This window comes from Phocoena sinus, chromosome 6, assembly GCF_008692025.1.
Source record: "Phocoena sinus isolate mPhoSin1 chromosome 6, mPhoSin1.pri, whole genome shotgun sequence".
NCBI classification, from domain to species: Eukaryota; Metazoa; Chordata; class Mammalia; order Artiodactyla; family Phocoenidae; genus Phocoena; species Phocoena sinus.
This window is the reverse complement of record NC_045768.1, coordinates 83,392,419-83,417,412: the sequence shown is the minus strand read 5'-3', so window position 1 is coordinate 83,417,412 and position 24,994 is coordinate 83,392,419. Positions and strand designations below refer to the sequence as shown.

The 24,994-nt window shown below is 41.9% G+C and overlaps 1 protein-coding gene across 1 annotated transcript in view; it reads left to right on the top strand.

Moving 5' to 3' along the window:
- Positions 1-8,193: 8,193 nt before the first annotated feature.
- SLC28A3 (solute carrier family 28 member 3) overlaps positions 8,194-24,994 on the top strand; it is a 58,340-nt gene continuing 41,539 nt past the window's right edge. The window contains exon 1 of the mRNA XM_032633892.1: positions 8,194-8,271. Coding sequence (XP_032489783.1) covers positions 8,194-8,271 — 78 coding nt within the window. The remainder of the gene's footprint in view (positions 8,272-24,994) is intronic.

The window sequence follows — 24,994 nt, the reverse complement described above, 5'->3', positions numbered from 1 at the left end:
TACTACAACAACAGTAACAACAACAATAGCTAATTTATTGAGTCTTGAAAGTGCCAGGCCCTGGTCCAACAATTTCACAGATATTCTTATTTGGTCCTCACAAAAGCCTAAGAGCTCTAGGAAACTGAGGCTCTGAGAGATTGCATACCCTGCTCAAGAACCCAACCTTGAAGAGGGGAAATAACGGGTTAGAACAGGCAGTCTAACTTCAGAGCTCTTGAGAGAAAAGACACAAAGACTTCCACATGCAAAAACAGAAGTGATGTGTACTTCACGTTGTCCCACATCAGACGCTCATAATATCTGGTGGACCCACTGAAAACAAATTGCCCGTATGCATTGAAACTGGCCTGATCTCTTTCTTCTGTTATTTCACTGTCCCCCATGCCAGTATGTCACCTGTGTGCCGTGACCTTGGTTCCATACGATATCCAGCACCCCACCAACTGTCCACTCAGTTATTTAAGACAAGCTGATCATCTTTGCTCAAGAGGTCTCCAAATCATGCTTTTCAAATCCCGTCATTCCTTTTATATTTGCTCTTGGCATTATATAAAACAGCTTCTCATCAGCTGGAGCTATTTGGTTACCTTGAAATGCAGTTCTTGCTGGATGATGGAAATGCTTACTTTTCTCCTTAACTTTCACAGTAAGGGATTAAACCTGCTTAAGTGGTGATAAATATGAGGGGTTTTTTCTAGAGTTTTCTATTTTAAGAATGGTTATGGACGTATGACTTTTCATAGACTTAATGTATTTCCGCTATAAACATTGTTCTTTTTGATGTTAAAATCATCTTGACTTTGACTACTTTTGAAGCCCTTTTCAGAGTATTCTTTTAGATACAACCTCCCGTTTAAAAATTTCCTTTTTGGAAGAAGTCATAGGTGCACCTGTCTGGTTCCTTTGAGGGGGACAGTATTTAGAAGCTGAGAACCAGGCCTTTAGAGCCCCTGTATAGCTGTGCTGTCTCTGTGCTGCCTCCAGGCCAGGCCCTGTGCTGGCACAGGGGATTCTGTGGCACACAAGACAGTCAGTGAGCTCAACTAGAGGAGGTCTGGCAAGAAGATTGGGTGGTCTGGGGCAGCAACCCTGAGCAGCTGAGAGCTGAACAATGAGAATGAACCAGTCTAGGGGCTACACCAAGTTCAAGTGAAAATGCTCTGAGGCCAGAACAGAGTCCCGAGGTCCTGGAAGATTTGTGAGCAAGAAAGAGAGTAGAACAAAATGAGGGGAAGCCCAGGAGGTCTGTCTGCCTGGGTCCTCCTGTAACAGGACAATGACAAACAATATCTCAGTACGTGCAATCCTCACAAGAGGACGCTGGGAATAGGATTTCTTTTTTTGCTTTTAGTAACTAAAATTTGTATTGAGTGAATGAATGGAAGTTACCCAGAATGATTATTTTGATGAGTGTGAAATAATGCTAATGAACGCTAACAAAGCAAATGATAAGTAACAAACCACATTGAACAGAAAAACTCAGAATCCAAGGTTCCCTTGCTTACTTTTACATAGTTGTGTGTCTGGGATTGTTACACTGCATAAGTAGGACATAGTCTTTTCCTGCTCAGATTGTTTCCAGCGCAGTAGATCGAGTGGAATTCAATATCAATATTTCCCAGCATTCACAAATAATACTGCAGCTTCCAGATGTTCTACCAACTGATGTAAGAACCTTGACACTATCTCAAGCTTCTGCCAATACGTGAAATAACTAGATAGTGATGGGTGAGGCTGAAAATAAGAGCTCAAGATGTGGTTTAAACATTTACTTTTAGACTTAGAGCAACTTTTAAGGACAACTTACAACTTTGGGGGTACGTCCTTAAGTTTTTTAAATTCAATGTCACTGACAATTACTTGGCATCTCTATTATTCTGAGTCACGTAGCTTGACCTAGTAATGACAAATCTTACAGTTTTAGGGATATGTTATATAAGAGGAAACCCCTATACCAAAAACCTTAACCTTTTTAGGTAGCAGAATCTTTGCTGTTGCTATTAATAAATCCATCCCAACTCTGAACACAAGTAATAAAATGTGTATGGAATCTGTACTTAACAACATAGGGGGAAATATGTGGGATAATATATAGTTTCAGAGATGTAAAAAAATATACATTAGGGTTTCTGGGGAATTCCCTGGCAGTCCAGTGGTTAGGACTCCATGCTTTCACTGCCGAGGGTGCAGGTTCAATCCTGGTCAAGGAGCTAAGATCCCGCAAGCCACGTGGCACGGCCAAATAAAGAAATAAAGAAATAAATTAGGGTTTCTGGGGCAGTGAGTGGGCAGGCTGGGGTTGGGGGGGTGGGTGCTGAGTGTTAGGATGACACCTGGCTCTGTCTGCTGGCCGCAGCCCCACAGCTCTACTTCCTCAAAGGGGGATATGAGACCTTCTAACTGGAATATCCTGAGTGTTGCGTGGACATAAAACCCATTTCACAAGAGAAGTCTGAGACTAAGAGTGCCCTCATTAGACCGAGTGAGAAACCAGTGCTCACTTCAGCTATAGGCCAGCTTCTGAGCAGGGCAGCCCTGTTGCAATCCTTCTATTCCTCAACCTTGGTGGCAGGAGATGCCAGGAGGAAGATTGTACCTACTGTGTATTCTGGGTCAGTGGCATTGAAAACGGTCATTTCCCCAGCTTGCTCTCCTTATATGTGCCTGTCTCATCTCTGTGACACTTGTTTTCTTCCCTGCCCCTGGGAGTAGTCTTCAAGATATTGACTTCTGAGGTTCACAGATTTCACAATTTGATACTATTTTTTCTGTCTATAAGCCATTTCTCCTGGAGAAAAGGAAATTTCTTAAAATCCATACGGAGGTGAAGAAAAGCAGTATGCTATTGGTTGTTCTTTTTTACAGTGCAAAATAAAAAGAGAATATATATATATATATATATATATATATATAAATTAACAATTTCCTTGCCCACACACATAACTGACAAGGAGGTTAAGTTTATAATTTGTATATATAATAATTCACGAAACGTCTTTTTGTATCTTTTTTACTTTGATATAATTTCAAACTTATAGAAAACTTTCAAGAATAACAAAAACTCTCATCATTTAATCAGATTCACCATTAACATAATGCATTTGCTTTATTTATTCTCTCTCATCTCATATACATTTACATGCTGCTTTGTTTCTGAACCATTTGGGAATAAATACAGACATCATACTCCTTTATTCCTACATACTCCAATGTCTATTTCGTGAGGACGTTCTCTTGCATAACAACAGTTTCATTATCAAGATGAGGAAATTTAAGATTGATACATTACTATGACCAAAATTCAAATTTGGTCAATTGTCCCTACATTGTCCTATAAATTATAACAAACCTTTCCCTTGGTCCAGGACTCACTCCAGGATGATGTGTTGCATTTATCTGTCAAATATCTTTGGTATTCTGTAATCTGGAATGGTCGTCTGGTTTGTTTGTCTTTTTTGACCATAACAATTTTGAGGAATACAGGGCAGTTATTTTATAAAACGTCCCTCACTTGGCCCTAATGTCTTTCTGATTAGACTCAGATTATACATTTGGGACAGTAATACCACAGAAATGATGTTGTGTCCTGCTCAGTGCATCTTATCAGGAGGCACAGAATGTCACTTTTCCCCATTTTTGCTGACCGTTTGGGTAAGGTGGTGTCTTCCAGTTTTCACCATTATAAAGTTCTCGTATTGTTTTTCTTTGATTAATATGTAATTTGTGGGGAGACACTAAGAGACATGTAAATGTCCTTCTCATCAAATTCTGCCAGCCACTAGCTTTAGCATCCATTCATGATTCTTGCCATCATGGTAGCAAAATGGTGAAGAAAACATATTTGAGTTTTCTCTTTCTCACTTCTCTCTTTCTCAGATTTCTCTTTTCCAGAGATTGCAATATTTTTTTCCAGTAGCAGCCTTATTTAGCTGACCATCCACCCACCATTCCCTCACAAACTGTGTCTTGTTTTCTCAACTGTGAAAAGGGACAAAGAATGTTTCCCCTAGGTTGCCTTTTGGAGCAGCTGCTGGCAGGTTTGCCCTGGAATCTTGAGTGTATGCGTTCTTCCTACACAGCACCAGGCACTTATCATGCGATACCATATCAAACCCACCCAGCAGGCCTGTTATAAGGTAGGCACAACTATGAACCTCGTTTTGCAGGTAACAACAGATGTTTAGAGAGGATACCTGTGAGTAACTTGCCTGAGGTTCCAGCTAGTTAGCTTTAGTAAAAGGCAGAGCCTGGGTTGGCAGCTAGACTGAGTCCAGAGCCTACGTGCTTAACTGCTACCTTATACTCATCCAAAGCAGACTCATGGCTTGCTCGTGGCAGGGACAAGAGTAGGATGAGCTGGGCAAGGTGCCTGGGGTGCAAAATTTAAGAAGGCTCTCACTCTCAGGTCCTGACCCTGTGCCCGCATAATACTGAGAGTGAGTGTCCCCTTAAAATGTGCACCCTAGTCTCACTTCGCCCTCCTCCAAGCCCTGGTTCTTGGGGAGGGCGGGACAGTGGGAATTGGCCTCCGTCACAGTTCATTGTACAGCTCACATATATTCCTGGGATACCCAGGAAGGTAGGGATTTCCAGTTTCTCCCTTTGGTCAATGGACAAACTATTCAGCCTTGAGCCTGATCTGTTCTAAGCAATGCTAAGCACAGAGACTACGATGAGTACCATCCCTGCCCTCCTATAGCTTGCAGGTCTAAGCATTCACTTCCAGGGGAATCAATATGACAGGTCAACACTTGGGCCTTCTTAAGAATCACCTTGGGCTTCACTGGTGGCGCAGTGGTTGAGAGTCCGCCTGCCGATGCAGGGGACACGGGTTCGTGCCCCGGTCCTGGAAGATCCCACATGCCGCGGAGCGGCTGGGCCCGTGAGCCATGGCCGCTGAGCCTGTGCGTCCGGAGCCTGTGCTCCACGACGGGAGAGGCCACAACAGTGAGAGGCCCGCGTACCGCAAAAAAAAAAAAAAATCACTTCAATGTGCATTGGCACATTTTTTGAGGATTTCAAAGTACACAAGTGGATTAAACTCTGCTGTCTTGACAACCTCATTGTTTTCCCTTTTCATTAACCTTTTTGCATTTATCTTGGTTATGGTTTGCTTTCCCCACTAACAGAATGAATACTTCGGGGTATTAACTCAGTTGTGCTTCCCTTGGGCTTTATTTCCTTTCAGAACTTAGCTCTTGACAGGACCAGGTTTCAGAAGCATGGGCTCAAATTACAACGTTGCCACTTAGTACTTATGTTCTTGGAAAAGTCAGTTTGTCCCCTGAGACTCAAGTGTTTTATTGGTCCACCAATGTGCCAAGATCATCTTTCCCAGGATTCTAAGTAAAGTGATACAGACGCCAAGTAATCTTAAATCACAGGTGCCATTACCCAGGCAGCAGATGCTGTGCCTGGCCTTTCCTAGTACCAACTGTATAGTGGGGGTGTTGAAAAGCAAAATCTAACTACAAAGGTGATTTTGTTGGAAAAACATCCCAAAGTATTTTCTATTTCAAATACACATTATTACTTTTTTTCTTTCCTGGATGATCTGAAAAATTCAAGTTGGTTAATCAGATTAAGCTTTGCAGCCATCCCAGGATTACATTTTTGGTTTATTAAACTACTTCAAGATGTATTAAAAAAAAAAAGATATATTAAAAAAATGTTATTCTGTAGTACATGAAATGTCCTTCCAGGGAGGACAGTGGGAGCAGAGAAAAATTATGAAACATATAATACATTGTTCTCAACGTGGGACAATTTTTTTAAATTAATTTTACTCTTTTTGGAAACACTGTCACCAAAAGGAAAAGAATGACCTCACTATAGAACTACATGTATGAAGCAAGACCTACTATCATGTATTTATAATTTTTTTTACTTTCACATTTTTAATAAATTTGAAGGGGGTAGGGAGGTTTTTCATTAATGGGTTGGTATATATACAGCCCATGGGTCTTTGGTCTAAAAGCCAACTCTTAGGGAATGGAATAGGACATAGAAATCATTTGATTAAAAAGTCTAGTGATTCGGTTGCTACGCAATGGTTGCAAAGTTTAAAACTGAGTTTGAGGGACCCTGCAATGAAAATAGCTCAGACACAGAGGAGTTAAGAGACAGTTTCTCAGGCCTTGGCTCAGTTATTCCTTACAAATAACGATTCTGCATGACTAGGGAATGATTTAATATGCAGTCTTGGAAAGTTGAACGGTGATTTTTCTGGTCACAATTTCTATTTCCAAATAGGGCAAAATGAGCCATCGCTTCTATCAAGGTACCATCATTTCTAGTGATAGTCCCATGAATCAAGTTAATTCTTGTGCTGCCAGGAAAGTCGGAATTTTCATTAGTTCTAAAAGCTCTTAACCATAGGTTTCAGATAGGTAGCATTTTAAGTTAAGACTTCTCTGGAAATGACCATCTTTTTTTTTGCATTTTAGCATTCAAGTTGTATGTGCAATTTGCTCTAATTAGGTCTCAATTTTTCCTATTAGCTGTTATTGCTGGAGAATGAAATGGGCAGGTCATTGTGTCTTTTAATCAACGCTGTAGTGTGATCTTGCTTGCACCATGACCTGCTCTCAAACATGCTTGTATCTTTTCAAACATACTGTCTGTAGCCTAGGGGCAGAGAAAACATAGGATTGTTGCATTTTAAAAGGTTCATATAACAATATCTGCAAGAATGTCAGACATTTGAGTTACGTTTCTGCAATTACAACCATAAGTACAAGAATGAAGGTTTTTCTTTTTCTCTGGAGAATAAGGATCCTCCCTAACCTTAAACTAGATTGAGTCTTGAGCAGCCATAGACAATACATAAATGAATGGGCATGTTTGTGTTCCCACAAAATTTCATTTATGGACACTGAAATTTGAATTTCATAGGGTTTATTTGTATCATGAAATAGTCATCCTTTCCATTTTTTTCAACCATTTTAAAAGCTAGAAACCATTCTTAGCTCTGGGCCTGCATAAAAACAGGCAGCAGGCTGGGTTTAGCTCTTGAGCTGAGTTGTAGTTTGCTACAGTAAGTGGCAGAGTCAGGATTTGAACCCAGGCAGTATGGGTCCAGTGAGCTCTTAACATATATATTATATATTATATTATATGTAATACATATATGTTAACATATATATATATTCAATATGATGATAATGATAGTAAATCACGCTCTTTATAGAAAATCTAGCAAAGGATGAAAGAGAAAATAGCAATCACCCACAAAACCACAACCCAGAAATAACCACTAGTAATATTTGATGTTTTCTTTCCATTCTTTTGTCTACTATATGCAGTATTCAGTTCATAAATTTTAGTTTTTCACTTATAAACATTTTTCACATTTCCACACAGGCCACACAATTATAATAATTAATGGATACGTGAGAGTTCATTTTAAATGTACTAGGGGAAATTGCTATTTTGAAAAAAATCCTACAGCTAATAATTTCATAAAGCAAAGAATCTTTTGATTAAGTTGGTCACTTTTCATTTACCTGCCACATCTTTGCATTTCTAGGAGTTGGATTTTTTAAAAGCAACCTTGATTGCAGACAGCAGTAAAAAGGCTTTGGAATCCACCAGACCTGAATTTGACTTCTCACTGACCCTTGATTGGCCAAATGACCCTGGGCAAACTGTCAGTTTTTGTTAATCTGAGGTGTTAACTGAGGTGATGTTCAGGGACACCTCAGTTTTCCCTTGTTCCGAAGAGAAACCAAGACCACTATATATAATGTCCCAAGCAGGGACCGAGCGCAGAAGTCTGCTCACTTGGTAGCAGCCAGTACTTATGTTCCCTGCCACCAACCACTCCCAGTGCCCAACACCAGCACAGGAAATAGATTCCTTCCCTCAACACTGTAGAGAAAATGTCCTTTTCTGTTTTGAGCGGCACAGGAGTCTTCTTCCTGGAGTGTAAATGGGCCGGCGGGAATGAGGATAAGAAGAAGGATTAATGAGGTGGGTGGACCTGATCTGGAAGTGCCCACCCCGCCCCTTGCCACTCCTGCCTCAACCCAACCAGGAGACTTTGGTCAAAGTTTCCAAGCTGAAGCAGTGTCCACGTTCCTACAATAGCAGGTGGCATCCTGACCTAAAGAAGAGGCAGTGTTCTATTTCACAGGTACAGGGGATCTCCAGCCCAAACATCTGAAAAGAATTCGGAGCCCAGCCAAATCCATGAGCAGCAAAAACTCTTTGGAGCTGCAGAGGACGGCAGCACTCACAGCTGAGGGCTGCAGCAACACTGGCTTTCAGGTGAGCAGACCTTTCCTCTTGTTTAAGACCAAGTAAATGGAAGTAATGCTCTTTCCTTGACTTTCTGGCAAGTTTCTTAACTACAGCAGAGGGCTTCTTGGAACGCAATAAGATTTTTAGTGGCACTCTTTAAGCCTATTATTTTTCCTTCTTGGGTTCTTCTCAGGTTGACAAACCTGAAAAGTCTCTTAACCGAAACTGTTTTGGTCCCTGCCACTTAAAGACAAGATTGTCCTCTCCTACTTGTGTTTAGGGCTCATATGGCACAGATATAGTTTTGTTTTGTTTTTTTATGTATTTATTTATTTATTTTTGGCTGTGTTGGGTCTTCATTGAGGTGCGTGGGCTTCTCCTGATGTTGGCTTCTCTTGTTGTAGGGCACAGGCTCTAGAGCGCAGGCTCGGTAGTTGTGGCGCACGGGCTTAGTTGCTCCGCGGCATGTGGGATCTTCCCGGACCAGGGCTTGAACCCGTGTCCCCTGCGTTGGCAGGCGGATTCTTAACCACTGCGCCACCAGGGAAGTCCACAGATATAGTATTTACCTACAGACATTTTCCCAAAGAACTGGTGAGAGGGGAAGAATGGGGAAGAATCCAGATCCTGGATGTAGTTAGGACCTCAGGGTCCCTTTCTCTTAAACCAGGTCTCAGAGCCCCTGTCAGATGGTGGCCTGGGTACCTGCCCTGCTGCAGGGGGCAGGTACCCAAATCATCTCATGTCATCATCCAAAACTCGCTGAGTGATTAACACTGCTTGGCCCAGGGCTAGGTACCACAGAAGTCCTGTCACCATAAATCACCAGGCTTTTATCTGACTGGGTCTGGGATGGGGATTTTTCGGGGCTGTACCCAAGTATACTTCTTTTTTTTTTTTTAAGCACTGAAGTAGCTTACTTCCCTGCCTCGAATTAGAATGAAATATATATTTTAAATTTTTTATTTATTTATCTATTTTTGCTGTGTTGGGTCTTCGTTTCTGTGCGAGGGCTTTCTCCAGCTGTGGCAAGTGGGGGCCACTCTTCATCGTGGTGCATGGGCCTCTCACTATCGCGGCCTTCCCTGCTGCGGAGCACAGGTTCCAGACGCGCAGGCTCAGTAATTGTGGCTCACGGGCCTAGTTGCTCTGCAGCATGTGGGATCTTCCCAGACCAGGGCTCGAACCCGTGTCCCCTAGCATTGGTAGGCAGACTCGCAACCACTGCGCCACCAGGGAAGCCCCCAAGAATACTTCTTTTCCTAACCTGACACTCAACATGGGAAGCTCACATGAGCAGGTGTCAGCAATCTCTTGGGCTTCAGCTTCAATAAACAGGCAAAACAAATGTTTAGGCACTAACAAAGAAAGGAACAAGGAAGGTAAAAGGGCTTTGACTGAAGTTGACTCAAGTCCTGAGTCTTCTACTCACAAGTTATTGTAACTTCCTTGATCTTCGGTTTAGTTATCTGTGCATGTGTCACAGTCATGCTTATCTCATAGATTATAAGTATAGGGGATGAAAAATCTTACCCTCTACCCTCTAATGTTCAGTTCCTGAGGTCTGTGAATTAAACTGACAAATGGCAGATAAACAGGAGCAAAGGCATATTAATAAAAATATTTATTAATATTTTTAATTTTTTGTACACATAAAAGTGACAGAAAAGAAGGCTTCACAGGAAAGAAGGGAACATCCCAAAGAAGCAGTAAGACTCAGAGGCTTATATACTATTTTAAAAAGGAGATAAGGGCTTCCCTGGTGGCGCAATGGTTGAGAGTCCGCCTGCCGATACAGGGGACACGGGTTCGTTCCCCGGTTTGGGAAGATCCCACATGCCGCGGAGCAGCTGGGCCCGTGAGCCATGGCCGCTGAGCCTGTGCTCCACAACGGGAGAGGCCACAACAGTGAGAGGCCCGCGTACCGGAAAAAAAAAAAAAAAAAAAAAAAGGAGATAAATTGTGGAGAAGTGACTAGACAAAGGAAAGAGTGGTTGGGCTCTTAGGGCAAATAAATTGTGGGAAAGTGTTGAGGAAATATATGGAGGTAACTACTGGAAGATAAGGTTTGACCATGAGGTATCTCCTCGCCATTTCTGTCTCCAGTGACTATGGTTGTTCTTTGTCTGTTATGGGAGAGGGCAACACTCGCACGAGGGAAAATTATGCCCTGTTTTTAAGCAGATAGAGGAAGAGAAAAGATATCTTCTAAGAATTATTTTGAACTGAAGGCAGACACAGAAAGAGCTCTCGGCTCTTCCTCTATCTGCTTAAATATGGCATATTTAAGCCAAAGTGGCATATTTGGAGTGGCATATCCTGATCGCCATCATAAGTGAGAAAAAAGCATAAAGCAGGGAGCCTTTTCTGATTCAAAAGAATGGAAGGGTTGGAGTGGGATAAAGGGTCAAAGTGAATATGGCAGCAAGAGAAAGGCATCTGCAGTGGAGAAGGGTGCCTGTTGCCAGCAGCTGGCTGCCCATGGTCAGTGAGCAAGACACAGAGCCCCTGAAAGCCGCCCTGTTTTCTATCCCTCACACTCTTCTCCCACAGCAGAGCATCTCCAGGCCTCAGGGTGCAGAGCAGTGCCTCTCAAACCCCGCAGAGTACCACACACCAGCACCAGCAAGCGTTGACCAGGTTATTCGTCCAGGGCTTCTCCTTCAACGAGAATTTCCAGAGACACGTATTTACTCAGCAAGATTGTTAACTGCCCCCTGGATGTGGCCACTGCTAGAGAGGGAGACGAGTTCAAGAAGGAATAGTATGCTAATCTTGCATCACAGATGTTCGGAGAACATCAGTTAGAGCTTAAGGGTGGGCAGGGATTTCCCAGTTGAACAGGGAGGGGTGTCAGCAGAGCATCACAAATAAAGAGAACTGTCTGTACCCAGGCCCAGGGGCCTGAAACAGCCTGTGTGCTTGGGGTAGAGAAGATGCGGACCTGGGGCTGGGGAGTAGGGAAAGGGGGCAGGCTGGCGTCAGGTCACGTGGCCTAGGCATTTGAGAAGAAAGCAATCAACGTCTACACTCTCGGGAATTTCCTGGAGGTCCAGTGGTTAGGACTCCACACTTTCACTGCTGAGGGCCCAAGTTCAATCCCTGGTGGGGGAACTAAGATCCCGCAAGCCACGCAGAGCAGCCAAAAAAAAAAAAAATCTACACTATCAAATCATTAAAGGACTCTACTAGCCCTGTTAAAGAAGGACAAAAAATGGAAAGAGATTTGTGTGTGGTTGGGACACCAGTTAGGAGGTTAGTGTGATGATCAGAAGTAGGTTAGAGGCGGTGGAAACTGACGCAGGGGGAAAGTACTTGTGCTCCTAAGAGGCCACTGCGTGGAATTGGGCAGAAGTCAGGGTGAGGAGTCAGAGCTGCTCTGCCTGCGAATATTCCCACGTCCTCCTCTGTAATATATGCAAAAAATACATGTAATATATGTTTTTAAAATGCTGTCTTAGTTCACTCAGGCTGCTGTAACAAAATATCTCGGACTGGGTGGCTTATAGACAGAAACATATTTTTCACAGTTCTGGAGGCTGGGAGGTCCAAGATCATGGCATCAGCAAATTCTATGTCTGGTGAGGGCCCCGTCCTCACATGGCCAAAAATGCAAGGGAGCTCTCTGGGCTTTTGTCTGCACAGCTTTGGATCTTAGTTCCCCGACCAGGAATTAAACCCGTGCCCTCAGCAGTGAAAGCATGGAGTCCTAAGCACTGGGACTAACCATGGAGTCCTAACCACTTCCCTGGGACCACCAGGGAAGTCCTCTGGGGTCTTTTATATAAAGGCACTAAACCCATTCATGAAGGCCCTTCCCTCATGACCTAATCACCTCCCAAAGGCCCCACCTCCTAATACACCATGCGGGGCATGACATTTTCAAAACAGGAATTTGGCGGGGGGCGTGGTGTGTGGACACAAACGTTCAGACCGTAGCAAGTGCCTAGCACAGTGTGAACATAGTAACAGTAGCTCTTGGTGCCAGGACAGGTTAAAGTCCACATTTCTAGCTTGAGATATCCACTTGGAAGTGATTCCCTTTACGTAGATAGGAAATCTAGGAATCGGGTTGGAGCAAGGAAAAGAATGACTTCATTTTGAGGCTGCTGGTTGAAATTATGATGCTGAACATCCAGATACAGATATAAATGGAGCAGGAAGCTTTAGGCACACCTGCACCTGGAGCCTGGAAGGGGACATTGTACGTTTGCGGGCTGTTAGCACAGAGGTGGCCAGGGTGTGGACGAGACCACTGGGAGGGAAACCTGGGAAGTGCCAGTGTTTTAGGAGCAGCAAAGTCAGAGAAGTCAGAGGATGAAACAGAGAAGCCAGAGGGAGAGAGAGGACGGAACCAGAGGAGGGAAGGTCTGGGGAAGCAGAGGGGAAAGAGAACCACAAGGTGAACAGCAAAGACCCCTCCACGGTATGGAAGAGACACGTTCATCTGATTTGCTAATTAGGATATTACTGGTGACCGGGGCTGAGGGCCGGGACAGTCTGTGTTATAAGTGGGAGTTAAGAGACTGGAGAAAACGAGGACAGAAAGGACATTCCCCTGGCAGAGAGGAGAGGAGAGAAGAGGGACAGGCTCGGGAGAGGCAAGATGGAAATTGTAGGCAGGGTTTTTCTTATCATTGTAAATTATGATATGCAGAAAAACACATAAAACCAAATAGACAACATATTATAAAGTGCGACCCAGGTCAAGAAATAGGACATTGCCATCCCTTAGCTCGGACACCCCTGCCCTGCACATTCTGTTCAACTGCCCCCCCCACTCAGGCATAACAAGGTTCCCAACTTTGTGGTAACTACTTTGCCGTTTTGCCTTATGCCTTAACTTCTAATTATGAATCCTTAAACACTGCCTTTACCTGTTTTTGAACTTTATATAAGTAGAAAACCTCAAAAAAAATTATTTGCTTCTTTTAGAACATTTATATGGAATTAGGTAAGATGAATCATTTTGTATCTGGCTTCTTTTGCTCAGTTTTATATTTCTAAGATTCAGCCATAGTACTGTGTGTAACCAGAGTTCATCCAATTTCCTTGATACACAGTATTCTCTGTCAATACTACACAATTTATCTATTTTACTGTCAGTGGACTTTGCCTCGTTAAGTCTGGAGCTTTGGGGAACTTCAAAATAACAAAGGCAGCTATGAATATTCTTGTACGTGTCTCCTGGTGAATAACGCTCGTATTTTGGGGTTATACGTAGGAGTGGAATTACTAGGTCATTGGGAATACATATACACTTTCAACTTTGATAATAATTCCAGACTGGTTTCCTAAGTGGTTTTACCAGTTTATACTCCCATCCACAGAGTGTGAGTTCCTATTACTTCACAGCCTCAACAACATTTATCGGGTTTGTTAATTTCAGTGATTCTGGTAGGTGTATAGTCATATATTAGGGAGGTTTGATTTTAATTTTCTTGTGTTATTGGCCATTAGATTCCTACTTTATGAAATACTTGCTCAAGTCTCTTGTCTATTTTCTCTACTGGATTTTGTCTTTTCCCTATTGATTCGAAAGAGTTCTCTTTCAAAATGAAAGTCTTCTATCACTCTGAAGCTGTCTTTCGCTCTTTAACATTTTGATAAACAAAAGTTAATTATATTGTGGCCCCACTTATCAGTTGTTTGTTTTATATATCCTGTTTAAGAAATCACTTTCTACCCTGCAAGATCATGAAGATACCCTCTCATATTTTCTATAAACTTGTTCTTGCTTTCTACATTGAGGCCTCTAGTCCCTCTGAAACTGATTTTTATGTATAGTGTAAGATGAGAGTCAAGTTTTCTGTGTTTCTACATGGACATTCAATTATTTCACCATCACTTTAAAAAGAAAAATCTTTTCTTCACTTGACAAATACCACAAATCCCAAGAGTCTATCTTTGGGGTAAGTTTTTTTAGAATAGGACAACTGAAAGATTTTTTTCAAACTCAAAGAAGGGGAAAGGATCCAGAGAAAAGGAAGAGATGAAATTGACAGCAGGAGAGGTGGGATAAAACTCAGAACTTCTAACGGTGAAAATCCAGGCAAGTTTTTTTTTTGTTTTTTTGTTTTTTTGTTTTTTTGTTTTTCGGTACGCGGGCCTCTCTCTGTTGCGGGCTCTCCCGTTGCGGAGCACAGGCTCCGGACGCGCAGGCTCAGCGGCCATGGCTCACGGGCCCAGCCTCCTCCCAGGCCAGGCCAGGAACCCGTGTCCCCTGCATCAGCAGGCGGACTCTCAACCACTGCGCCACCAGGGAAGCCCCCAGGCAAGTTTTTGAACGAACCTCTGTCCTAAAGCATGTCCCTTAGAATCCCAGCACAAGTGTTCTCCTGCCCATGAGTAAACATTGATCTTGCCATGAGTGGCCGTTGGAGGCACAGGGCCCATCCTTGCTCTGACATCGGTTGGGTAGGACCCACTAATGAATGTCCTGAGACAGCCCTAGACTGGAATTGTGCCTCTACTCTACACATACACGGAGGAAAGCCAGCTCACTCCATGATTCACCTGGTGAGCCAGTCAGGTTTGGAGAGATTGTTAAATGGAGCTCAAAATTTGGGAGGTCATATAAATGCTGGAATGTTGGCATAGACTTTGAACCCAGATTCTTTGAATATATAAGTTCTGAGGTTGGAAGAGTGCTGTTTCTTCAACACATTAATCAGGGAGATCAGCATGAATCACACTCAGATAACTGAGTATGTTTTCACGTAGCTCAGGACAAGCTTGGCTAGAGCTATCTAGACGCTTTTTTTTCCCCACAAGTAAATTAAGACACAGAAAATACATGATAATAGAGTTGCCATATGACCCTGCAATCCCACTCCTGGGCGTATATCTGGACATAAGTATAATTCAGAAAGATATATGTACCTCTATGTTCATAGCAGCACTATTTACAATAGCAAGACAGGGAAGCAGTCTAAATGTCCATCAACAGATGAATGGTAAAAAATGATGTGGTACATATATACAATGGAATATTACTCAGCCACAAAAAAGAAGGAAATAATGCCATTTGTAGCAACATAGATGGACCTAGAGATTATCATCCTAAGTGAAGTAAATCAGAGAAAGACAAATATATGATATCACTTATATGTGGAATCTAAAACAAACGATACAAATGAACTTATTTACAAAACAGAAATAGACTCAGACATAAAATACAAACTAATGAAGAAATGAAATTGAGTTATTTGTAGTGAGGTGGATGGACCTAGAGTCTGTCATACAGAGTGAAGTAAGTCAGAAAGAGAAAAACAAATACCGTATGCTGACACATATATATGGAATCCAAAAAAAAAAAAAGATTATGAAGAACCTAGGGGCAGGACAGGAATAAAAAGGCAGACATAGAGAATGGACTTGAGGACACAGGGAGGAGGAAGGGTAAGCTGGGACAAAGTGAGAGAGTGGCATGGACATATATACACGACCAAATGTAAACTAGATAGCTAAAAAAAAAAAATAGATGGATAGCTAGTGGGAAGCAGCCGCATAGCACAGGAAGATCAGCTTGGTGATTTGTGTCCACCTAGAGGGGTGGCATAGGGAGGGTGGGAGGGAGGGAGACGCAAGAGGGAAGACATATGGGAACATATGTATATGTATAGCTGATTCACTTTGTTATAAAGCAGAAACTAACAAACACACCATTGTAAAGCAATTATACGCCAATAAAGATGTTAAAAAAAAAAAACAAAAAACTTATGGCTACCAAAGGGGAAAAGGGCGGGGAGGGAGGGATAAATTAGGAGTTTGGGATTAACAGATACAGACTACTATATATAAAATAGATAAACGATAAGGACCTACTGTATAGCATGGGGAATTATATTCAATATATTTTAATTACATATAACAAAATAATCTGAAAAAGAATATATGTATAGAACTGAATCACTCTGCTGTACACCTGAAACTAACAAAACGTTGTAAATCAACAATACTTTAATAAAAAAACAAAAAATAATGTGGCAATTCTGGAAAACAGATACATCCCCGTTTCTCCAGGCTTTATGGTTGTTGCTGTTTGTTGCTGTTGTCATTATTGTTACTATTTGTTTCTTTAGTGAATTAACTGAAATAATTTTATGTAGTCTGCATTTATTGTCATGTGTGGCCACTAAAGTCTCTGCTCAGTTAGTTTAAGGATCTGATATAAATTCCCAAGTGGCTGGAACCAATAAATCTCCCAGGCTTTGCTGAGGGCTCTGTGTGCCTGCTGGGGAGATTGCCTTCAGTGCTCAGGCAAGCTGGCTACAGTTCTATGTTTACTTTACTCCCTGCCTCTGTTGAGTTTCAACATCAGCCAGAGATGAGAACTTTGATTTTTCTCAGGTCTTTCTCAAGCATGAACATGACTCTGGGCATGTCCCTGGGCTTCTAATTTCCCAGGAATATCAGAGCGTTTCAAAGTCCCTTATGGATATCTCATTCCCCAGCTTTTCCTTTAAATTTTTGTTTATCTTGTTTTCTCCAACTGTTATCACCACCTCAGGCAGCCGCCTACCTTAAACCATTGCCCGCAGGAAAATAGCACTGGGTGAACTCTAACTCAGATTAAATAAAGACATGCCTTGTGAGTGGGATTTTCTGAGGAACTGCAAGACAGGTCAAATAATGGCAGTTATCTTGGAATTGGACTTTGGGAGAGTGACAACCCCATTTTGCTTCATTATTTACCCATTAATATGAGACAAGGCTCTCTGCACCATGAAAAAGTGTCACAGTCCAAAAGGGGCCAAGAGAGGCATAACAGCTCCCCTTCTGGACCACCCAGTTGCCTTATTTTGCTGACATGCTCAGCTTTGGAAATGTACCAATCATTTTACCCTGTCAGTCACATCACTTTATAAGTTTGCTAGCTTTTAAATAATTTTTTTTAAGTATTTATTTATTTGGTTGCATCAGGTCTTAGTTGCGGCAGGCGGGCTCCTTACTTGCGGCTCAAGGGCTCCTTAGTTGCAGCGCACCAGCTCCTTAGTTGCTGCTCGCAAGCTCCTTAGTAGTGGCATGCGAAATCTTAGTTGCGGCATGCATGCAGGATCTAATTCCCGGACCAGGGATCAAACCCGGGCCCCCTGCACTAGGAGCACAGAGTCTTAACCACTGCACCACCAGGGAAGCCCCAAGAATGTTTATTTTTCTAATTCTCATTACTGCATTCTGAGTTTCTCATCCAGTCAAGTCCTTCGGTTCAGGAACACTTACAAGGAGGAAGTTGCTTAGAGAGCACTGGTCTGACTTGTGCAGCCAGGGAGGTTTGAAACAAAGTAATTGCTTAATTACTTAATTGCTTAATTGAGGACTGAGGTCAGACCCAGGGAGATGAAGCAGCTGGGGAGCAAAGGTTTAGGCACAGGTTATGTTGGAGTCAGCAAGGCAGGGCATAAAGTCAAGAGAAGATATTTCTAGGAGTCAGCAATGTGAGGCTTTCTGTTGACCCACACAGCCGCTTCCTTGTTCCCCTGCAGAGCATGAGGTCTTGAGGTCAGGGAAGAGGGAAGAAAGAAGTGGGAAAGGAAGAATTTAGAAAAGCACACGTGGGAGTAAGTACTGTGCTCCAAGTACTGACCATAGCGTATGTGGTTCTGACCTTGGCTGCAGATGGCAAGGGGCCTCTTGTTAAGGAGGAAGTGGGAGAGGGAGGAAAGGGGTGAGCTCCTGAAAAAAGCCAGACAGTTGGTGGGTGGGTGGGAAAGTGAGAGTGACAGCAGGGCACAGACACTGAGACTGAAAGCTACATACTAAGTCATTACGAGGAGGGCAAAAAACCCCTTGGGTTGAGGCTTCAGAGCCAGGCTGCCAGGTCCGCCATTTAGGCAAGTGACCTAACCTCTATGCCTATTTCTTCATCCCAAAATAGGTACTAACACCCTGCAACATAAGACTTTTGGGAGATTAATGTAAAGCACTAGTACCTAGCAAATGCTCAAGTATCAGCAACTATTATTTAAACCATTTACATGGGGAGGCTGTTTTGGTGCAGGCCAAACCAAATTTTCAACTCCAGGTGTGAAGTCTGTCTCTTCTCATAGCAAATACTGGAATCCACTGATAGAAAAACTGTGAGAGATGCCAACATGCAGATCTGAATTGTTACCATGTCAACTGAACGTAAAACCTCATGTCCCTGAGGTCTCCAGCACGCTGGAGAGCTCGGCCCTCAACATCTGTCTCTCTTCAAAGCACTGTAGAAAGTTATTTACAGATATTCTGGTTCATTTTGATTCATGTTCTATTTAATCAAATGAATTTCTTTTAAAATTTTTATACACTGTTAAGTTTATTTGATGTGTTTCTAGCACTTAATTACTTAATTAGTACTCCCTGGAAAGAAGTGCTTGATGGCTAAGGTGACTTTAGAAATCACCAAAAAGCAAATTTTTTCCAACTGTGAGCAAATTCAAATGCCTATGACATAACGATGTGCAACTGACTTGTATAAAATACTCTAAGTAAGGATAATACTTAGAAATAAATGACCGTAAAGCCCCACAATAAAATAAGAATCAGATAGGCACTACTGACTCAAGCTTTATCCTGCAGGTGATTCAGGCTTTGGCATAAAACACACCTTTCTTCCCCACTCCCGCACCTCGTGGCTTGAGGGATCTTAGTTCCCGGACCAGGGATCGAACCTGGGCCCCCTGTAGTGGAAGCTCAGAGTCCTGGACCACCAGGGGATTCCCTAAAACACTCCTTTACATAAAGAGGGCTGGAGAGTAGCTGAAGCAGGAACCAAAAGTAGACTTGGAGTCGATTTCACTGAACTTGCAGGAAGGTCCCAAGTTGTAATACCCACTGTATAAACCAGTGGTTGCAAACGCAAAGCAGGATTTTGAATAGCTTAGGGGCTATTCAAGATAATACAAGATGAAGTTACAAGATGAAGGTGTCATTAATGATATCTGATGTCTCTTGACACCACCTGTATCTCTCCTTCCCTATTTCCCTTTTCTTCCTTCTTATTCTGTAGTACTCCAATAATAGACTTTAATAAAAGCTGAAGCCATGTTTTCTGCTCTTAATTTTAGAAATAAAATTAAGAAATAAATTTAAATATTAGAAATAAGTCTTTCAGTGACTAATCTGACTAAATTGCTTCACAGATAAGTGTTATTACATCCTTCATAGCTTTTGTATATTATAAATATTAGACAGCGTAAATTTCTTAATCTTTTGATCTTTGGCTGACAGGAGGCCTACAGAAAGAAGACCACCACCAGCCTTGTGGCCTATGGTGAAAGCATTTTTATAAACAAAACACAATCTACAGTCACCTCACCATCTGAATTTTTTTTTTCTTTTTTTTTCTTTTTTTTGCGGCACGCGGGTCTCTCACTGCCGGGGCCCCTCCTGCTGCGGAGCACAGGCTCTGGACGCGCAGGCTCAGCGGCTGTGGCTCACGGGCCCAGCCGCTCCGCGGCATGTGGGATCTTCCCGGACCGGGGCACGAACCTGTGTCCCCTGCATCAGCAGGCGGATTCTCAACCACTGTGCCACCAGGGAAGCCCTCACCATCTGAATTTTGATCCCTTCAGACAGACTGGAGATTTGCCTACTAAAACAAATCAGAGAAGGAAATGAGAGTAAGAAGAATCTTAATTTCAACTGAGAAATTCAAAGGGATTTTATCCTTGTTTATTAATTTTTTTCTCAACTATAGGAAGATGTTTTCCTTATAAGAGCACCTCCGGTTCCCCTGGGACTAAATGGGTTGCATCTTTGGAATGTCAGACACAGCCAAGTTTATTCCAGTTAACCCGTAGAAGTAGTACCTTGAACTTTTTAATAGTCCTTATACCGACTATAATTAATGATCAATTAAATAATTTATGATTGACAGCTTTTCCTCTAAACTCCGTGAGAACAGGGACTGTAATGCAATGCCTTGTAACTAATACAGTGTCTATGCCATAGTAGGTGCACAGTAAGTTTTATTAAAGGAATGAATGAGAATGCTTGGGATGGAGCCCCAAGGAACTATATGTAACATTAAGGGTTGAGTGAAAAGGCTTATACGGTACAGGAAAAGGAGAAGGAGAAGTACAGATGGTAGGAAAGAACTAGCAAAATGTGATCACAGAAGTCAGGGACAAGAATATTTTAAGGAGTAAATGGTCCACTATATATGATGAAAACTGGACTTAGGGAAATGGAAACCATTGATTACTTTAGCAAGGGTGATTTCCATTTCATATTCACTCTTGAACCCAAGCCATTTTGGCATGGGTTCAAGAGTGAATATGAGGCAAAAAATGGAACCAGTGTCTTGTCTGATCAGGCTGCTATAACAAAATACTACAGACTCAGTAGCTTAAAGACAACAGAAATTTATTTCTGGAGACTGGAAGTCTAAGATCAAGGTGTTAGCATGGTCAGTGTTCTAGTGTGAGCCCTCTTCCTGGTTTAGAGCCAGCACCTTTGAAACTACCATGTCGTCACATGGTAGAAGAGGCTCGGTATCTCTGTGGGCTAACTTTTATAAGGGCACTAATTATTCCCATTCATGAGTGTTCCACCCTCAAGACTTAAGCAACTCTCAAAGGCCCTACTTCCTAATACCATCATTTTGGGGGGTTAGAGTTTCAACATAATGATTTTTTTTTTGTGTGTGTGTGTGTGTGTGTGTGTGTGTGTGTGTGGTACACGGGCCTCTCACTGTTGTGGCCTCTCCCGTTGCGGAGCACAGGCTCCGGACGCGCAGGCTCAGCGGCCATGGCTCACAGGCCCAGCCTTTCCGTGGCATGTGGGATCTTCCCGGACCGGGGCACATACCCGTGTCCCCTGCATCGGCAGGCGGACTCTCAACCGCTGCGCCACCAGGGAAGCCCCAACATAATGAATTTTGAGGCGACACAAACATTCAGACAGTAGCAACCAGTAAGTGCAGATAGAAAACTGGTGGGGTTTCTTTGGTTTTTTAAATTTTGTTTATTTATTGTTTCTGGCTGTGTTGGGTCTTTGTTGCTGCGTGCGGGCTTTTCTTTGGTTGCGGTGAGCGGGTGCTACTCTTCATTGTGGTTCACCGGCTTCTCATTGCGGTGGCTTCTCTTGTTGCAGAGCACGGGCTTTAGATGCGCAGGCTTCAGTAGTTGTGGCATGTGGGCTCAGTGGTTGTGGCTCTCGGGCTCTAGAGCGCAGGCTCTGTAGTTGTGGCACACGGGCTTAGCTGTTCCGCGGCATGCAGGATCTTCCCGGACCAGGGATCGAACCCGTATCCCCTGCACTGGCAGGCGGATTCTCAACCACTGCGCCACCAGGGAAGCCCAGAAAACTGGTTTTTAATGGGAGAAGAATTCTTGGCTTCACATATTAAAAAACTGATAAAGATGCAACTATTAGAAAATCAAGGGAAAAGAGGGTTGAGTAAGGCAGTGCATGGGAAAGCACAGAGCACTGTGTAAGAAGTCCAGATGTTGTCATATTATTGCTGTTAGGATTAGCTTCTCCATGCGTGTCTTGAGACCTCTCCCTCTCAAAAAATGTATAGTAGAAGTTCCTGTGGGAGGGTCTTCAAGTATTCAAACAACAGCCTAAGTCAAAGAAAAGCAAAAGAAACAATAACAGGAAATTGGAACCAGGCTGAAATAATCACACATTATCAAGTACAAGTATGAAAAACTAAGATAAGAGTGAAAGACAACCCAGCAGGAGAAGGGCAGTGATGTCTCGGAGTGTACAATTCTACATTTATACGACTTTTAGCTAGTTCCAGGATCTGGAAACCACATGTGAAAAAAGGAAAACATATACATATGTGTTTTTGGAGAAATTTAACTCCACTATTGGTGATGAGTTGGTTAGTGTGGTGACAGGTCGACCATCCCATTATAAAGTTACATTTCTCTCTTTCTAATTAGTAAGTGATCTGAGCAGTGATTCTTCAGGCTATGTGAATATCCAGTTCCCCAGCACATTTCACCGCATGGTTTTTGCATCCATTGATGACCCTTTCCTGGATCAATGATTAGTTCGGGAGTTGCAAAATGGTAACTTTCATTTCTTCAGTATTCCTTACCCCACATTGTTTTGAAAAGAATGAACTTCCCTTTTTTTGTCTTTCTCTCTTTTTTGAGTATCGTTGTAGACTACCGTTCCCTTTTATTCAATGTTTTATAATCAATTACCAACATTATTTGTTTCTTCTAACACTTTTTATGAAATTTTTCAAACAAACAGAAAAGTTGAAAGAATTTCATAGTGAACATCACCCACATTCTACAAGTTACATTTTACTATCCTTTATCACAGATTTCTTCATCTATGCTGCCCTCTATCCATCCATCATTCCGTCGTATTTTTTGACATAAGTTGCAGTTATTATTCACATTTTTTACTTTTTGGTACTCAATTTGTCCCAAATTTGGCCAGTGATCAGAGTATATAAAAATGAGGTCATGTTAATGGTTTTTACCAGGTTCCTGCTTCCAGACTACCAGAATCAGGAGTGGGGCTGAGGGTTGGCCTTCATGGCACCTCTATCTTGCCGCATTAGTGGAATGGCCCAAACAAGTGGACATTGCATGCAGCAACCAATCTCCAGCCTACCTGAGCTAGTCTGGTCTGGCACCAGAATTACATTGGAAGCTAATCTGCATTTCATCTTTTAAATATAACCCAGGACTCTGATCATTTCTGATAGAAAAATACAACCTCTTTTAGAAAAATTGTATGACATCAGCCTGGGACAATTAAGCAGGAAGCTTAACCATCACTCATTTTCTCTTTACTTCAAGAATCTATATGAACCAGATGCTAATTCCTTTATTCTTGGGCATTTTTGGACTTATCTGACTAGTAGATTTACAGGATGATAATATGGACAGAACCAGAAGTAAAACCAGGACCTCCAATGACAAACAAGAAAAAAAAAAGGTCCATATTCTCTCAGATGTATCCATTTATGGTGGCTTCATAAATAAGAGATACATCAGGTGGGGAGTGGGCAGGGAAACCTTTCCCATGAGCCTGAGGAGAAAGGGGCACATTCTACTCCACAGACCAAGAGGAGATTGAACTCCATGTTTGAAATGTATGTGACAGATGCTAAAGGGCCCTCACTACATTGAGTTACTAAGTACAAGTAGAAAAAAGAATTTGTATCTATTGCATAATTTACATCCATGGCATTGAAATTAAAGTGGTTATTGGAACTTGCCACTGGACCTTGCTGGGGTTTTTTTTCCTTGTTTTTTAAAGTGTTAATAAAGATGCATATATGTTATGTTAATAAAGATGCATATATGTTATTCTATCACAAATTAATTTTAATATTTTAATAATTGTATTTCAATATAATTGGCTTCCTTTTAATCCTATATATTTAATTTTATGTATTTTAAAACACTCTGAAACGGGTGCATCAGCTCCACCAACTGCCCTGCTTTAGGACAGTTCCCAGAAGTTGCACATAGCTTCCATCACAGTGGCAGAACTTCATCATAACCACTGGGAGTTTAGGAAATATGCCTTTTTCTGGGAAACCGTAGGCCCTGCTAAAATTCAGAGCTGTATTTCTAAAGGAAATGGGGAAGAATAGATGTTGGGGACAACTAGAAGTCTTGGCCATAATATTATATTTTTTATTCGAGTCCAAGAGCTGTTAATTAGATTCCTATTTTTTGTTGTCATTTTGGTTTTCCTTTAACCTTACTCTCCCACTTGATTTGTCATAGACTGAAAGAGTTCTCTCAACCTCTTTCTAAATGTGTCTCTAGATTTTTCTCCCAGTTTCCGTTGTTAATCTATGCCACTTGTACATAGATAGCCATCCTTCAGAGAGTGAGATTGGACCCCGAGCACTGGCTTCTTTTTGGACGTGGTAATGGAATTTTTTGTCCTCTCTTCAGCCTTGATTGATTAAGATGATGACCACTGCATGTTTTACCTTTCTGAGTCATTTTCAGTATATGGTTGTGTTCTGTTATTCCATCTGACTCAATCAAATAGATTTGCTTGCCCTTAGCTTCTCTCATCATATTCGATGTGATTTTTTTTTAAATTTTCATTGGTTTGGTTTATTTTTGTTTGGTTTCTTCTGAAGACATATTTTGTTTGTTTGTTTGTTTGTTTGTTTTAATGGCTCCTTTTATAACCAACTTAAGATTGTGAGTAATCACAAAATTTCTATATTTTCTACTTTCCATTCTTTTATTTCCTTCTCTTCCATCACTTAATTTTAACTGACTATATATCTTTTAGTGTTTACCTTTCTATCTTAAACACTGCTACTTATAATCTCTTCCAGCTCCCAGAAATTAAAAGTTGAGGAAACTGGCATATTTATCCTACCATCAAAATTTTTGTTTCCTTCTCCTTCAGGTGGTGCTCTGATAATCTTTTCTACATTATCAGAGGCTGTGATGTTTATAATTTGTTCTGGAAACTTACTCCCTGGAGTTGTTTTGGATTTCGATTCATTAAAAAGATTCAAAACATGCTATCACTTCTTTTGCCAAAATTTCTCCATTTATCATTTGTTTCGCTGGTTCTTCCTCAAGGTGTTTCTTCAAGAAAGCTCACAGAAGTCATATTCCATGAATACTTGCATGTTTAAATGTATTTTTTTCTAAATCCAATAAATAGAAACCTTCCTCTAATTTTTCTCCTTCAGGTACAGAACTCTGACTCTTTCCACTTCTCCTTATGTCTCTATCCTTAGAGCTTCCTTTTGCCTATGGCTCACAAAGATCACGAGGGGAGAACGTCATCAGTGTTCTGTAGCCCTGAC